This window comes from Strigops habroptila, chromosome 1 (genome assembly GCF_004027225.2).
Source record: "Strigops habroptila isolate Jane chromosome 1, bStrHab1.2.pri, whole genome shotgun sequence".
In the NCBI taxonomy this organism is placed as follows: Eukaryota; Metazoa; Chordata; class Aves; order Psittaciformes; family Psittacidae; genus Strigops; species Strigops habroptila.
This window is the reverse complement of record NC_044277.2, coordinates 138,350,304-138,368,066: the sequence shown is the minus strand read 5'-3', so window position 1 is coordinate 138,368,066 and position 17,763 is coordinate 138,350,304. Positions and strand designations below refer to the sequence as shown.

Sequence of the window (17,763 nt, the reverse complement as noted above, 5' to 3'; positions counted from 1 at the left end):
TGTAAAGGCACTCTGAAAGTATGATTTTTCTTCTTCTCTCCCGCCCCCCCCCCCGCCTTTACCCCCCCAGGAGAAAAGGAAGGCACCTAAATTTCCAAATGGATCTACTCCTACAGGAGAGACTCTCAAAGAAGAAGGCCATCATGCCGGACCTGAACTTGAGAGAACTGGAAGGTGTGTTCACTTTCCTAAATACTAGCTACCATAAAGAAATCAAAGTAATAAATCTTCACAGTTTTTAATGGTGACATTTGAACATAAAAAAATAAATGGTATAATTGTCAGAGCGCATCCTTTTTCCTTTTCAAGTGTTGAATTCTTGCCTATAAATGCCAATCCACTTAAAGTATTTTCAAGCCTATGGCAATGTTTCTCAACACATTTGCGAAGGATTTCATATAAGATGCTGCCTAATTTAACTAACTGACTTTAGAAGTTTGGTTTTATATTTTAATTGTCAAGAGCATGCAATTATCATAATTGTAGCAGGAATATGCAATTTTCAGTATTGGGCTAGGTACTAAAAATTTCAATCAATGTAAATCTGTTTTGTTAAACATATATGAAATGAAACATCCAGGAATATAAAGGGGCAAAAAATACTTTGGTATTGGTTATGTTTTGGATTTGGTCAGGTTTGTTCTAGATCTAAACTAAAATTGAAGGAATTTCTTTCAGTTGACTTGCATTGTTATTCTCTGTTAGTTCTGTAATACTTGCCAAAAAAGTCAAACATTGCAAATTCCAGGTTAAGATTAAATCTTAATATCTCATATGAGAGTAGAGATTAAATCAATTGAGAAATTCTGGAAAATATGCACAATGCTGTTATCCCCAAAATAATGAACTTCCAAATGAAATGCATCTTTCTCATACCTTTGCAAGAAGGACTTTACAACATTTGTGTTGATTTTTACCATTTTGGCCTTGTTGTACTTACCTTTTGCTGTTCTGCAGACAGTATGTGGAGCTGAGAGGTTAATTTCTGCCCACAGAATTATTGTTAGATGAGACTATTGTTTTTCTTAGGAATGGAATATTAAATTTTTTTTTTTAATAATTAAAAATAAAATCTTTTTTTTGTAGGTGCAAATTATACCTAATATTTCGGAGTCTTGTAAATTTTTTGAAACTGACAAAAGCTTTTTGATTTCTTGCTAATAGTTTGCTTAGTTGAACTGACATATGTTTGGTTTTGTATTTCCATTTGTAGCATATCTCTATACTCCAGGTGAAAACACTGTTAAAAATAGTAGACCTAAATTTATTTATGGACCTAACCATATGCATGTAGAGAATTTGAATCAGCTTACTGGAGTAGTAGTCCTGAAATGTATCAATGTGGTGGCCTTGGTTGAGGTTTAGCACATTTCTTCTGTTCCTTGTTTTGAATATTGTGAGACAGATTTGACTTAAAGCATTATTAGGTAAAATCACTTGCAAAGATATTTTTTCAGTATCTAGCCCATATACAAAAATACCTAGCCAGCTTTTAAAAATGTGGATAACCTGTTTGATTATATTTAGAATACTACTGAAATGGAATAGATAAGATTCTCATTTACATTTTAAACTGTTATGATTTAATCTGGATTATGAAATAGCTAATTTGTGCTGGCAGTAGGCACTGGCAGTCATGTGTAGCCCATAGTTTTGAACTAGCTAGAATCCTTTAGTGTACAGTTTGACGAGTTTCATCTCACCTATTTAGGCTTTTTGGTGGTTTGATACTTGACATCCAAAGGAAAGCACCTTTTTTCTTGAGTGACTTCAAGGATGCATTAAGCCTGCAGTGCCTGGCCTCGATTCTTTTCCTATACTGTGCCTGTATGTCTCCTGTAATCACTTTTGGAGGGCTCCTGGGAGAAGCTACACAAGGCAGAATAGTGAGTACAAAGAATGGTAGTGGCCAGGCTTTTAGACCTTCAGAGGCAAGTCACTGTGTGCATTTGTCTCATTTATTTATACTTGTATTTGAAGAATTTACCCACAGCACTTGATTAGCCTGCCCCAAAGCAGATCTTCCCCAAAAGGTAATTGCTGTGGAAAATGTGGGGAACCCATGTGAACAGGAGAAGATGCACAGTGGAGGTAAAAAATGTTTATCCTGCCTTATTGGATGAATGGCTTCATGAATTGAGAAAAGGCTTGCATTGCCTTCTTTTTGGCTACGTAAAATAATGAATAGCAGTAAAGGTGCACCATCCCACTAGGCCTACTTTAGGCAAAGTCAGAGGCTCAAGGTGGATAGCCAAGAACATGCACTGGCCTTGAGTAGTAGGCCTATGAGGATGATAATGCCTGCAGCGTATGGGTAGCAGTCAATTGTGTATTTAAGTAATGGACAGGATATGCATATGCTTTCACTAATGGTATGTTGTTAACTATAAAGTGGCTAAGGTTTATGAGCAGAAAATACTCTTCATTGTAAATGACTTGAATATAAACCATACACTTACAAAATTTTGGTAGTGTTAATGTTGGGCAGTAGATAACTTTGGTTTTTGGAGCAGGGAAAGAATACTTAAAATCACCAATGTTAATAACCTAGTATTTGTGTTATTGACTTGTGAGTTAACTAGTCTGAAGTGTATTTTCTGTTTTTAAATCTATCAGGAAGAATCAAGGCTCTGTCCTCATGGGGGAGGGAATGATGTATTCAGATATGTCCTTTACAAATTTTAAGGTTCTGATAAAGCTTATGGTGCTATAAAAATCATCTTGATACTTAGATCAAGTTTTTTAAGCTTGTATTATTAAAATCTAGTTAACTATTATGTCTCTTTCAAGTAGTGCTGTTGACTCAGATTTTTGTTTATTGTTGTAGCAGTTCAAGCTGATAGCAAATGCCAAAATAAATTATATCTTTTCTGTATGCTGTTTTTGCCACTGTAAATGTAGGAATGGTTATCAAAATGTTGATGTAACTTTTGAATGTACGTCATGTATAATTATGAACATGTGTTCCTGTTAAAGCTTGATTCTTAAACACCTTCTTTCTTTTAGCTATCTGGAATTGTTTGCGGGTTTGTTCCTGCCTTCAGATACTTGGTGTGCATCATTGAATATAAAATTTAGTTACTGCACACACATGTTCAAGCACAGTAGCTGACACTGTAAGGTACACAGTTTGTCTTTGAAACCTTCCCTCACATTCTCAGAGGTCATCACCTCCACAGTACTCCTGTCCCTGCCACCCTGATCGAGAACCCCAAGGTTAATGCATTGACTGACCAAAAGCACTAATTCACAGGTAGTAGAATAAGAGACTGTGATTATATGGATATTATTTTTTTTTTCCTAATGTAATTAGCAGAGGAATTATGTTTTCACTTTTAATAGCCCTGGTACAGCAAACCATTTTGCCCAGTTTTAGATCTTTCCTGATTTGGAGCTTAACTTTGCACAAATACTGTTTTCTTAGGGTTTTGTAATTGCAAAATAGCAAACACTGAAAAATTCCACCAGGAACCCTTTAATCTGTAGTCCATGACTTTTCATAATTAAAAATGGTGTATTTAACTATTTTCAAGTAATTTTCGTATCATTTTAGCATCTAAAAAGTCCTGCCCCTCTGTCTTGAGGTGCAGCGTAACTTCTTTTTAGCAGAAAAGTGTTATAATAAAACACCTAATTCAAGAGCTGAAGTAGGTATCTTACTTCAATGAAAAGAAATGCATTACCAGGTGGGACATTGTTTTACTGCTCATCTATTTTTGGTGTCATGTATGCATAAACCAGTATTGTTCAGTAGCTTCCCCTGCACCTCCACCTGTCAATTTCTTTCTTTTGTAATGCTTGGTTGACTGATGCAGGTTTTGGTACAGGTATGTTGCAATATATTTGTCTATTTTCTTTGCAGAGACAGATTATTCTTTCTGTAAACTACATGTTGAGTAACTTCCTCCACCCCCCAATTTGTAGTAATTGTTGGTATGTTTTTCCTCCATAGCTGACAGGACTAGTAACTTGTTCTCATGGTTTTGGATGGCTTTATGTTTCTCAGGGAATGAAGTTTGCAAAATATTTTGTCCATGGTATTGTAACTGCAAAACTGTGTTGTTATTTTTGTCTCAAACATCAATATTAATTGCAATGTTTTTACACCTTGTTTCTAAGTTAATGCATCTTAAAACTGTGTTTATGCAGACGTGATGCTAAACGCTAACCTGAAAGGCAGCATAGTTACAGCAGTTTCTTTTCCCCCAAACAGAGTGCAATAGAGTCTCTCTTTGGAGCCTCATTAACTGGGATTGCCTATTCTCTCTTTGCTGGGCAACCTCTTACTATTTTGGGGAGCACCGGACCAGTTCTAGTATTTGAAAAAATATTATTTAAATTTTGCAGGTAAGTGATGTTTGTATTCCCTTGATGCACTTTCTGACTTTCTAGCCTGTTACAGTAGCTTTAATTGAAAGCAGATGTGTGTTAAAAGTGTACATCCATGAAGATACAAATGCAGCGGAAAGAGACTGAGAGATGGATGTGGTTTCGCGAAGCTGTAAGGAACTGGTGAGCCTTGCTGAGAAACTCTGTGATAAGAGGTGGCTAGGACTTAAATAAAAGTTACATTCTGACTGTGTGGAGATGTTGGCTTTGGTTCTGCGGGGATAAAGAGGGATTGATCTGCCTTCTAGGAGAAAACATCTAGGTAGGTCCAAAAAGATCATTCCCATGATGCTTCCCAAGCTAGGTAGTTGCACCCTCAATCCTAGAAACACGTTGCAGTGTTGCTTTGATTGGTGGAAGAGGAGACAGAAAAGTTTCTGCTTCCTTCAGATCTAACATCAAGGATGAGGAAAGTGGTGACTATCTCTAGAGTTTGGCCTCAGTACTGTTTTCAAATAGGATTTAGTATAAGTGACTTTTGCCTCAGTTAATACTTCTGTTTCTGTCTTCACACAGGGATTACGATCTTTCCTACCTCTCCCTGCGAACTAGCATTGGTCTGTGGACTGCATTTTTATGCATAGTGCTTGTAGCCACAGATGCCAGCAGCCTTGTGTGTTACATCACTCGATTTACTGAGGAAGCTTTTGCAGCACTTATATGCATCATATTTATTTATGAGGCATTGGAAAAGCTTTTTCATTTGGGAGAACTGTATGCCTTCAATATGCACAATGACTTGAGTAAACTGACTTTATATTCGTAAGTACCACATTTCTATCTGTTAGTAAAATACATAAGGAAGATGTTTGTAGTATGGAGACTTACCATTTACTAAACTGCAATGTGTGCCTCTCCTGGGAAGGGTAGAAGGAATGCTGGGGGTGGTACGGGCATGAGAAACCTCAGAAAAATTTCTATTCAGGATGCTGTGGAGTGAATTTTCTGTGTTAGCTATGGGTGGTTGGAAGAGATGAGAGGCTGTGACAATGCCTGCTTTAAATTGCACCTTTATTAAAGGTCAGCCTGGAGATTAGATGAGAACAAGAATTCTACCTTCCCACTTCTAGAAATCGTGATAGTTTATCTGACCTGGGTGAGGATTATTTCCAGGTAGCTGAGGCATGGAGAGCTTCTGCAACTTTCACATGCTATAAATAGCCATATAAATTACTCTGTTTGCAACTACCTTATAGGAATGACTGCTTTCCAATCTTCTCCTATTTCCTTTTGCTGTTACTTTAGGATTCAGTTAGGAAGGAAAGTATATTTGTAGAGTCATAGAATGGTGTGGATTTGAAGGGACCTTAAAGATCATTTAGTTCCAAACCTCCCCATGCATGTGTAGTGTTTTTTCCTTCTTTACCTTCACACTACAAGTTTGCCCTTCCATGGTTCTTGGGTTTTCAGTATCTTGATGAATCTCATAGGAAAAGGAGGCACATTTCTTGCTTACTTTCTGTTTCTCTTCTACATAAATGTTTATGTGTTAAACTTACTGTTTGGTGTACTTAAATAGCTTTATTTGTAAACATCCCATTAAATCAGTCTTCAATGTGTTGCATGTTTTTTGTTGTTTGGGTTTTTTTTGTTTTTAACTGATGTGTACTTCTGTCAGCCCGTCTGACAGAAAGCATCCTGCAGTCCAAATTTGCAAACCACTGTAGTAGGGAGGGGCAGTTTTAGTTGTACAAAAACCTACTAAAAAATGCATGTATGCAGTTGCTTTAAATCTGAGCAGTTTATGCATTTCTATCTTCAGTTACCCCACTACATACTCAGGAATGGTGTCTTTACTTCATGGTGACCAGTTTTGTCATGTGTAGATCAGAAAGCATGCCAAATGCAAGATAAATGGCTAACTACCAACGTTTTAGAAAAGAATCAGAAACTTCTAGAGGATAATGACAGGTCTGGTTTGAAAAGGAGCTGCTGAAACTGAGTCATCTGCACCAGTATTCTAAATGAAATGGTTTCAATCTGTTGTATGTTGGTGTACTGGAGGGCTAATTGAAGTTTGAGTCATTGTGGGCTGTTAATGCTGTATAGAAATCTAAAAACCTTAATTTGTACACTGTCATAGAAAACTATTTGTGCCAAGTTAATCTAATTGTATAGAAATTTTTAGAAAGAACACAATATGTTAGTGTAGGGTTGTTGGAAAGTCGTATCATTCGAGTTTTTAACTTTTTATTCACAATATGTAGAAGTCAGCATATATTATCTATTTTATTTTATTATCGGGTGTCATTCTATATAGAAACTGGCAGAACAGCCAAATAATTAAGTCAACGTCTTGCCTGCTTCTAATTCTTTAAAATACATAGTTTGGGTTTTTTGTCCAATCTGTTAAACCTCCTGAGCAGTTGCCTGTTTGATTCATTTCCCCCACACTCCCAATAATCCTAATTCATGTCATGTAAGGAGGAGCCTTATACTCTGCTTCTTTCATAAAGGTTGGGATAAACTGTGGTTTAAACTTTTCAGGATGTTTGAAATTACTGCACATCACTGCATTTTGGCACATACAGCTTAGAAGCATGTACATTGTTTTTTAATTCCCTTCAGATGTGTGTGTGCTGCGCCTGAGAATCCCAGCAATGAAACTTTGTGGGTGTGGAGGAATATGAATAAGTCTGTGGAAAGTATAGCATGGAGTAATCTTACAGTTCCTGTGAGTATCTAAAAGCTGTATATGTGTGTGTGTATGTATGTATAAAACTAAATACACAGTACCACTCTTGATTATTATTTTTCATCTTTCATCAACCTGGACTGTTGTCTTCAAATCTGTGTTTTTGAAATCTTTTATTCCTCCCATAATGCTTTAAGCAGTCATTGTAGTCATTTGGATCAGTGCGTCCATGGCAGTAAATGCTAAATATCATAATATGCAGTAATATCATAAACGTCTGATTGAGGTAACCACTTTAATCCTGGTAGGCAGAATAGTCTTCTTTGTGAATGCCAATGAATATGATGACATAAATAAACAAGAAATTGCTTCCCTCAATTTCCTGGAAAGAGTGAACAAATATTTTTAAGAAGATATAGGTGGAATCTGCAGTTAAAATGCGGTAGCAAACACTTTTTATTTGTTAGACATTGGTATAAAACTACAACAGAATCAAAGAAACTACCTAAATATTGATTGGAAGAAAATAATTACTTGGAAAATGGAAGGTTAAAAGAAATGGAAGAACTGTTTGAAGGAATAGGCTTGAAAGCATTACCTTCTGAACTGGATATTGCGTACCAATATCTAGAGAAGGGAAGTTATCGTGTGGAAGTGATACTGAAGGCTTTTAGGGAGTGAACATTTTTGCTGATCAGTAGTTCCTTGGGTAGGATTCAGTTGCCTGCACACAGCTGTATACAGCCACTTTGCATACCTGGCATCTGGTTTCCACTTATCTTCCACTTGAAAGATTTGAATCTACTATAAATTGTATTATGTTTCTTAAGTCTGTGTGCCTAATTTGGCCATCTTAGGCTAGCTAAAATGGCAGTAGATAGCCAGGTATGGGCTCTGCTTGTGTCTGAGCCTAGACATTCACACTGGAAGCAGGCACAGCAAAAGTACTGTGAAAAATCTCAATGCATTACTTGAGGCTTAGCTGCGGTGTTTTCTATGTACGACCAATGTCTCCTGCTCTACCATAATCACATAGGATGGCAGTTTCCCTCAAACTTAGTTTTTATATTTTTCTTATATTTATTACTTTTTCATTCTCTTAAGCATCGTTAGTCTTCCCAGAGATACAGAACTGATCCAGGATTTGGTGGTGCTTATAATCAAAGTACATTGTTAACAGAATGAATTTTTGTCGTCAGTTGAATTTTTGATAAAGTAACCTGTTTTATAGACTAGGTTGTGACAGTGCTGCTTACTCAATTTATTGTTGTTTGCTTCATAGTCTGTGTGTCTACTTGCATTCTTTACTTTGCATTTCAGTAAGCCTTTTCTATAGGGATCGTCTGACTTTGTTTTCTTTTGTATTCAAATAATTTACGATGCTTTTCTACTTTTTCTTCATACCGTTGGATAAATCTGATTTTGTAAGAGTCTGGTTTTCTTCCTTAACTGCATCAGGACAGAAAAAAGTCAAGAATAAAGATGGGAGAAACTGAAGAGATCCTTTTTTTTATGTTCACTAGCTTGAAAGTTGATGTTGATAGTCTGCTTTTCATGGGCTTAGTTCTCAGTCTTTATTTATACATTCAATTTTGCAATGCCTTGAGAAATAGAAATGAGTTGAATATAAAGAAGCTGTTTCCTCTCTGGTATCTTCCAGCATTTTGGCATCCCAAAATAATCAGTGATTGTTACTATGGCTCTGCTGGAATAGACAGCATACATTTTTGGCATTTCAGGAGGATGAAGGAAAGAACCCCCTTTTTGGGATTGTAGAAGTTCTCAAATGTGTTTTGTATCAAAAACTACAAGGTAGCTCGAATGTACTAAATGAATAAACTATAGAAATTTAAGAAGTTTTTTCTCTTTGCAGGAATGTTTAGAAATGCATGGTGTGTTTCATGGATCAGCTTGTGGCCATCACGGACCATATATTCCAGATGTTCTCTTCTGGTCTGTCATATTATTCTTTACAACATTTTTCCTCTCCTCTTTCCTTAAGCAATTCAAGACCAAACGCTATTTCCCGACTAAGGTAATTCTGATTAGACTATTTTTATCTTGTGCTAAACACGTTAGTATAACTTAGAGAAGTTGAATTTTCTGTTTTGCTTCAGAAATTTGTATTGAGAGATTTCTTTTAAGACAAACCCAAAAACAACCCAAACTTTAAACAATAAAATTAACTGATTATTTCAAAAATGAAGACATTAGAGGAAAGAAATTGGCTGCAGAAGATCCGGTGCCTACTCTCTACTTCCCTATGGTGCTAACAAGATGTTACAAACATTAGAAGATCTAAAGCAGTCTGTCTCCCTGGGTTATTGGGTATTGCCAGGTACCATTTGGAGAGAGAATACTGCTGCTAGGTTTTCCTCACCTAGCTGTAGAGAACAATTTATTGCTTTCCCCAAACTGCTGACATTTGAAGGGTTCTGAGTAGTTCTTCAGGGGATTGTTATTTCTAATAGAGGCTAATATAATGATTATCCCTGGAGTGATTTACACAACTTATTTCTGCTAGCCAAAATAAAGTGGTTAGATACTTTGTAAACCTCAGCCCATCCCTACTATGTGTTCCTAATGTTCAATAAAGTCACCTCTGATAACCTGAATCTGTTACAAATTATCCCTTTCCTGTCTGTTAAAACATCAAATATATGAATATTGACTTTGGAACGATTCAGTGCTGTTATTGAACCAAGCTACAAGACACTAGCTGTGATGGCCCAGCATCCTAGTAGGGTTGAGGGGACAGGAAGATGAGGAAGGAATTATTGTAAGTAATTCACTGCTTGCAGTAGGTCACTTTAAAATGAGATAGTGGGATGAACACTTGTACAGAATAGTTACCTTCTGCAACTTCATGCTGTGGTGGCAGGCAGCTTACATTTTAAAATAAAAAGAGAAAGTATATGTAATGTTCAGTGGTGTAGTATAATATAAATAGACTTCAGTTTTCATAGGGCAGAAAATTGTCTTTCTATACATGCAAATTACAATGATGAAAAAGCAAGAGTTAACTGAAGTTTCTTCTTTATAGGTGCGATCTACCATCAGTGACTTTGCAGTATTTCTGACCATAGTAATAATGGTTTTGATTGACTATCTTGTAGGAGTACCTTCTCCTAAGCTTCATGTTCCAGAGAAATTTGAAGTAAGAAATACAACCTTTTAAAAAACATAACTTTTCACATGCTTGCAGTTGTATGGACAGTGGCATGGCAGAATTGTATAGAGACAGAAATTTATCTTTTTTTACTTAAAGTAGTTGATGAAGTAACCTCTCGTTTCTGTTTGGGATGTATGTCTCATCTGATAGAAGACATTGTACTTTATAGTATCACTGAAAAGGAAGCATTCTTTTGTGCAAATGTGCAAAAATGAAGGAATGGAACGGATTCTATTCCATATAAATGCGATGTTCACATGTCACAGCTCAATCAGTCTTTTGGTCAAAGCCATTGGAAAAAAATCTAAACATATATTTAAGAGACTCTTGATCTGTTCATTGCAGCTGTTTGTAGCAAAATATCTCCATCTTATTTTAGCCATTTAATTCTTGTTGTGGATCTTTGTTTTTTCAGCCCACCCTAAAAGACCGAGGATGGTTCATGGATCCTCTTGGAAGCAATCCTTGGTGGACACTTTTGATAGCTGCTGTTCCTGCTTTACTCTGTACCATTCTCATTTTCATGGATCAACAAATAACAGCTGTTATTATAAACAGGAAAGAGCATAAGCTGAAGGTAAAAGTGATTTTCACAAAGCTCTGATGTTGTGTAAGTCAAGTTTATTTTAAATCAGATTCATTCTACAAGTCTGTGAAACCAACAGCTACTTAATAAATGTGTATATTAACTAATAAAGAACAAATAATTTTGTGGACACTCTCAAAGTATTCAACTTTTGTAGTTATCTGTTATTTACCAGCCAAATCATAAGTATTTTATCCTATAAATAGAAAGTTTATAAAATTATTTGTTTGCTTAATTTCACAGAAAGGCTGTGGCTATCATCTTGATCTGCTCATGGTTGGTGTTATGTTGGGGGTATGTTCTATCATGGGCTTACCGTGGTTTGTTGCTGCAACTGTCCTGTCTATAAGTCATGTTAACAGCCTGAAAGTTGAATCTGAATGCTCAGCACCAGGAGAGCAACCAAAGTTTTTGGGAATCCGGGAGCAGCGAGTGACAGGATTGATGATTTTTGTCCTGATGGGGCTGTCAGTATTCATGACCTCGGTGTTAAAGGTAAAAGACAGTTTTTTCCAAAATATTTCTTTGTGCTTTTGATTCTGATATTGGGACTTAGCATTTCATAATGTTCGGAAGTTTTATTATGTTAATTGAAGCATGCCTGGACTCATTCTCAATTTGCTTTTTTAACAACAGATGTTAATTGAGTAAAAACAGAGGGGGAACGTGTAAGAAAATGAAAGCTGAGCAAGCTAGAAATGTAGTGAGTAGTGAAGAAAGCTGCCTTTTTCCATACTGCCTGATTTTCTTGCCAGCTATTCTTTAGTTTCTTTAGTTCCTTCTGTAGTTTTCATGTGAGTATGTAAATGGGAGGAGAGAGAGAGAGAGGAGGAGTCTGATAAGGTTACAAAGTTACTTGAGCAGAAGTAATATAGCAGAAGCAGCAAACTCTTCTGGTTTAAAAAGTGATCATCAGAAATGACATTGTTCACTTCTCATTCTTATCTCAGCTTATCAAACTTCCTTTATTTAACGTGTCAAGATTATTTTATGCATTGTCACGGTGTGATAGATATTGCAGGTTGTATTGTGACCTCAGTTTACACTTTGTCTCTTAATTTATATCTATAGTGCCCTTCCAAAGACTTCATTGGAAGAAAACCAATCAGTTCAATTGGCTTTTCACTCAGATTTGAGTAAAATCCATTCAACTTGTGCTTAGTTGTTTCAAATCCAGTAGTTAAAAGCAGAAATGAAAAAATCTGCAAAATAGCAGATATACCATAAAATAGCAGATATTGCATAACTGCTCATACCTTTAAAGAACTTTCTAAAACTGTTCAAAGGCAGATCACGAGTCATTTCACAAAAAGGTAGCTTCTAGTGACTGTTTAAGTTTAGATAATGGGAAGATGGAGACACAGCTATAGTTTAATAATTAGAGCCACATATAAATTCTTAGTAGTTGACCATTTGTATGTGTTAAAGTATGTAAAGGTCTGAACACAGTAAGGCATAGCAGTTGTAAGCTGCTCGATGCATATGTTTTCTCTATAAAGAAAGTCTCAGCTTTTACAGAATTCACTTACATAAATACAAATTCAGAGGTAACTTGGTCCATGTCTTTCACTAATATGGATTGCAGTGTTATGCTCTGTTAATTCCACAAGTAACTGTGTGGGTGTTTTTTCCTTCCCAGTTTATTCCAATGCCAGTTTTGTATGGTGTCTTTCTTTACATGGGAGTATCTTCATTAAAAGGCATTCAGGTAAAGTCTGATTTTAATGAGCAGTTTGCTTTTGTTTAACACTAAATGACACATTACTTTATGTGAACAACAATCAAGTTAGCCCATATTGTCTGAATAATATGTAGAATAATTTACTGAATGTCATGTTCAGATATTGGTTCCTACCATGTCGTGCCTTCATTTCTCAGTTCTTTTGCATTTATTCTTTCAGTAGGGTAGCTGAGCAACAGATTTTCTGAAATAACTTGAAATTTTGTAATGGTAATGGGGTGGGGAGAAACACAACAAAACAAAATGGCACCAACATCCACCCACTTGAATGAGTATTTTATTTGGGATTAACTTACGTTTCTAGAGTCCCCTAAGCATGTTTATTTCCTTCTGGAGGGAAGAAAATAAGTAACTGAAGGTTGGTTTTATTCTTCAATACAGTTTTTTGACCGTATAAAACTGTTTGGAATGCCCGCCAAACATCAGCCCGACCTGATTTATCTACGTTATGTGCCACTCTGGAAAGTCCATATTTTTACAGTTGTTCAGCTCACTTGTCTAGTTCTGTTGTGGGTGATTAAAGCCTCTGCAGCTGCTGTTGTTTTCCCTATGATGGTAAGTTTCCTGTTTTACAAGTTAATAGTTTTCTAAGAGTGTGTGCATCATCCAGGATCTTTTCAAAATGTATTTGCTGCCTTGAGAGAGAAGGAAGTGGGAAAGAAAAGAACCTGTAGTACTAGTTTTTCACTTTTGAAACACAAGGACTTTTCATTTCCTGAAAACAAACAATTCAGTTGTGAATAGCTATTGAAGGTGGAAATTATTTATCTTTGTGGTAAGATAAAAGTAGTACTACAAAAAAGTTAAAGATTCTGGAAGTACTGAAAGTGTTTGTGCATTTTTGTTCATTTAAATAGTTTAATATAAATGATTCCATTATGGTTCCCTTAAGGTTCTAGCATTAGTGTTCGTTCGCAAGCTCATGGATTTATGTTTCACCAAAAGAGAGCTTAGCTGGCTTGATGATCTTATGCCAGAAAGTAAAAAGAAGAAAGAAGATGACAAAAAGAAAAAAGAGAAAGCAGTAAGTGTGAAAACAATCAAACTAAGCATGTGCAAGTTATTAGAAAATACTCAATGAGACTTAAGAATTTTAAGTGGCCTGAGCATATGACCTTATATGCCAAATACATACTTTGAAACTTCATACTAAATGAGATTTAGTGCTTGAGGAACTATTCCTGGCAATCAAGTTAAGGAATAGTCACTGTTTCAATGATGCTGTTATGAACTGTGACTCTTATTTGTGATTTAAATTAGCAAGCAAAGTAGAAAGAAGCAGTTTTAGCACAAAATGTTGGTTACTTTGTCCTTCATCAGGTGAGAGGAGAGAAAAGGGAGAGGGAGAGAAAAGAGGTGGAGTAGGGATCTTTACCCTGCTGCACTTAATCACAGAACTTTTCATCATAGTAAGGGCATCTTGCTCGTGTACGTTTGCAGAGCCATAGTTAAAATCAACTGCTAGTTACAAAGAATATGGTAATATAGCTTGTGTAACTTCCCCGTAGAAGTCTCAGCTAACTGTACACCAGCTAACTGAATTTCTTACAAAACTCATAACACCCTTCTTCCCCACTCCCCCATCCTCCTCCCTGGATAAAACACTTCTAAGAAAAAAGGTCTTAAACTACATCTCCTGCATTCAACTTCAGGACCTACAGGGAAATGGCCCTTAGCCCTACTGAGATGAACTGTCAGCATGAGATACTACTTTGATTTCTGCTACTTAAGTAATTTTATACATTTTTTTACTTGGAATTTACAGGAGGCAGAGAGAATGCTTCAGACAGGGGACAATGAAAGTGTACACCTTGCATATGGAGAAGCAAATTTGGAATTTCCTGTAAAAAAACTAAAATACAGGTATAAAAAAAATGTTGGTCTTTTAAGAGTTTTGTATCATGTGCTGTAATCGCTTTCTAGTAAGTTGATTGTGTATGAGTTGAATTTTTTTTTTTCCCCGAAGCTTGTAACTCAGCCATGATTAGGAAGTATGAAGGTTTATTTCATGGTGCTGTAGTAGCATTTTTATGTTGCATTTTTCTTTCAAACTGCATCTTAATTGTAAATTTACATGACCATCTTGAACAGATCAGATGACTCAATTTCGACCAGCTGTACTCAAGTTGAAGAAGCTTCCTTGGTCAGTTTTCATGGAATATTTGTGTGTTGCTGTGCATGAAATACTCAGTATTAAGCAACTAATAGCATCAGTTGAGCCATGTGTTTACCAGCCACTAGGATTTTTCAGAGTCTAAGTGTGCAGTTCTTCAGTGGTTTACTTAAGTGAGGGCTGAAGTCTGTAATTTCTGTGATATAAAAAAACCCAAACAACCCTTTACAAGCAGCTGGTTTTAGTTGAAGAAGTCATTTTCTGAAAGTAGATGAGAGGACAGAGTTACTGGTTTGCTTCCAGAGATGGAAGTGCTGGAATTTTGTGGATGGCAAGTTCCTGCAGCACTCAAATGTACGTACCTACCTTACTGCTTTATCCTGCTTGGGCGGTCTCTTAACAGACACCTACCAGGATATCTGCTCGGTTGGCCTTCCCCCTCATCTTCACCCCGAAACATTCAGCTTTCTCACTCACAAAATTAAATTTGAGGCAGTCGATGCACTCCCTGACATACAGCGCAACCTCACCACCTCTTTTTCCTCTCCTATCCCTTCTGAAGATCCTGTAGCCATCCATTGCAGCACTTCAGTCATGTGAATCAGCTTAATTCTACAGCAGTTCAACGCACCCAGAAGATGTGACAGATAGGAAGTTGTGAATGCTCCATCCCTGGCAGTGTTCAAGGCCAGGTTGGACAGAGCCTTGGGCAACATGGTTTAGTGCGAGGTGTCCCTGCCCATGGCAGGGGGTTTGGAACTAGATGGTCTTAAGGTCCTTTCCAACCCTAACTATTCTATGATTCTATAGCTTGCCAGCTTTTTTTGCCTCTCTAATACTAAGGGTTCCTAGGTTAAAAATAGGCTTTCGTACAGATCTAGAGTAGTATCAGTTCTACTCTGATCCAAGTTGGGAACAGGCAAATTTTTGGATTTAGGCACATACTCCTGCCAAGTGCTAGTGTCTACTCTAGGAGTAGGCTTAATCAGACTTTAGCAACTCAAATGAAAATGCTAAATGCTAAAGCTTTTTCAAAAAACTTTGAGTTGCTAATTGTTCTCTCTGTAATGCATGTATTTGCTATATATTTCACTGTCTTGCATCTTGTGGGGATTCCTGAGGAAAAATGGCTTTGAAACATTTCTGGGCAGTTTGAAGAACTCTTACAGGTACTCTTGTGTACATTCTGAAGCTTAAATATGGAACAAACCAAAAAACATACCTACAGACAACACCTAAGTCCACTGTACATATAAATGTGTGGAGGGCAAAGGGAGAAATAGGTTTTGAAAGCCTACCATCTGAGAGGGTGAACTTCTGCAGGACTTGGGGGTTGGTGGCAAAAAAACTTGAAAATTGTCTAGTAAGGCTCTGCAGGAAAAAAACCAACTTGAGATCTGTCTAGATAATTTGGGCTCTTCATTAGTTTTAAATCTCAACTGGGTTACCAGTTTCAAAATGTTATTAACATCTGCTCCTTCACCCTTGATTATTTCCTGGGAGCAACTTAAAATTATTCTGATTTATGAAAGCCTTGGCAGAACAGTGTGATTAATCTCATTAGTTCTAAGCATATTAAATAATTTTCTGACGTTACCTCATTTCTAAATTACCTGTGTCTCTCAAGTATTCTCAATGTTTTAGTGGTATCTATGTGAAAAACTGTTTAAAGATGCTATGTGATTAAGGCAGTGCTAGTGAGTTAGATTTTCACATTTTTGTGCAACTGCATTTGTAAGATACAAACTCAACTTGTGGCTGCGTAAATATTGAAAGAAGGCACAACTGATGTAAATGATGAGTGACAGTAAGTATGATGATGTTGCAAGGTATGGAATACTAACCAGAAAGTATGTTTGTTCTTTAGCACTGATCCCTCAATTGTAAACATATCAGACGAAATGGCCAAAACTGCACAGTGGAAGGCTCTTGCCATGAGTACTGAGAATGCCAAAGTAACCAGAGCTAACCTGAGGTAGCTATAATTACTCACGGGTTTTCTAACTATGGTCTTGTGTTTAGCAGCTAATAGCTGTACTTGTATTTCTTAAAATGTGTCTCAAAAAAAATTGGCATATGTGGTTTGTAAATCTGCATTGACTTGTTACTTTTGAGGAACTTGAATTTAATTTTTGCTCTTTACTGTGCAGTGAAAGAATTTCTATAATGAATTCCAAGTATTTTATTAAATGTATTATTACAAGTTTAAAGTTACTTTTTATGTGCTTAATACAATTGTATGCTACTCTGAAGGGCATAGGGTTTCTAAAAGCTTTACTAGAGTATACATGAGTATGGGAATTGTTTGATCCTGAACATAAAAAATACCAGTGGGAATAAAAGGTAAGTCCAGAACTTCTGTTGTTGCTTTATGCCACCTGTTTTTGTGAGTGGGGTGGTTGGTTTGTTTTTCCTGAGTCCCTGTCTGAGTCCCTGAATCTTTCAAGGGGAACAAAGCAAATCCTGAATATTTGTAGAATATCCCCAACTTCTTGAAAGGCTCCTGACTTATAGGGGCTGCTGTCTGTGGACTGTTTCATCACAGTGCAACTACTGCTTAGTAGTTTTTATGTAGGAAAAAGGGCAGAATGGGCCCACTTGACTCTGAAAACTACGCTTATGCAATCCTGCTGGTTGTACATGCATCTTTTCTTGGTTGATCCCCTTCAGCTAAATCTGTCAAAGGAGGACAGGTTTCAGAGATATGAAATCATCAGGTTTTCTGTAAAATTACATCTCAGTGGAAGAGTTGGTTGTGAGAGAGTGTTCATACATAATTGGCTGAGCTGTCGCGTACTGTTGAGCTTGCATCATGGAAACAGCAGTAGTGACTGGTCACTTAGCCACTTGTATACCATCTGTTTATTCACCATATGCATTGCTCCAAACTAGACATGGAAATACACTTTGTTTTGCCCAGCAGTAGGTCAACCAAAGGTGAAGGAGACAAGGAGGGAACTTGGAGGTATTGTAATAGGAAAAGCTGAGAAGACTCAGTGCCAGCACCATTTTCACTGACTCTTCAGCTTGTATGGTTTAAACAGTTAAAATGTTTAAATACATGTCTTAAGCATTTTTAAAACATTTTTTGATACCAGAGTACCACACAATCAGACTGTCAGGAAGA

General features: G+C 36.6%; 1 protein-coding gene across 4 annotated transcripts in view; it reads left to right on the top strand.

The window, feature by feature from the left end:
• The window catches only part of SLC4A7 (solute carrier family 4 member 7), an 89,580-nt gene that overhangs the window by 65,483 nt on the left and 6,334 nt on the right, over positions 1-17,763 (top strand). For all 4 annotated transcript variants that reach the window (XM_030512303.1, XM_030512329.1, XM_030512313.1 and 1 more), the window contains 14 exons: positions 71-174; positions 1,712-1,886; positions 4,214-4,347; positions 4,906-5,151; positions 6,958-7,063; positions 8,898-9,059; positions 10,068-10,181; positions 10,612-10,773; positions 11,026-11,277; positions 12,422-12,490; positions 12,905-13,078; positions 13,416-13,547; positions 14,289-14,386; positions 16,504-16,611. In XM_030512303.1, coding sequence (XP_030368163.1) covers positions 71-174; positions 1,712-1,886; positions 4,214-4,347; positions 4,906-5,151; positions 6,958-7,063; positions 8,898-9,059; positions 10,068-10,181; positions 10,612-10,773; positions 11,026-11,277; positions 12,422-12,490; positions 12,905-13,078; positions 13,416-13,547; positions 14,289-14,386; positions 16,504-16,611 — 2,036 coding nt within the window. The remainder of the gene's footprint in view (positions 1-70; positions 175-1,711; positions 1,887-4,213; positions 4,348-4,905; positions 5,152-6,957; positions 7,064-8,897; positions 9,060-10,067; positions 10,182-10,611; positions 10,774-11,025; positions 11,278-12,421; positions 12,491-12,904; positions 13,079-13,415; positions 13,548-14,288; positions 14,387-16,503; positions 16,612-17,763) is intronic.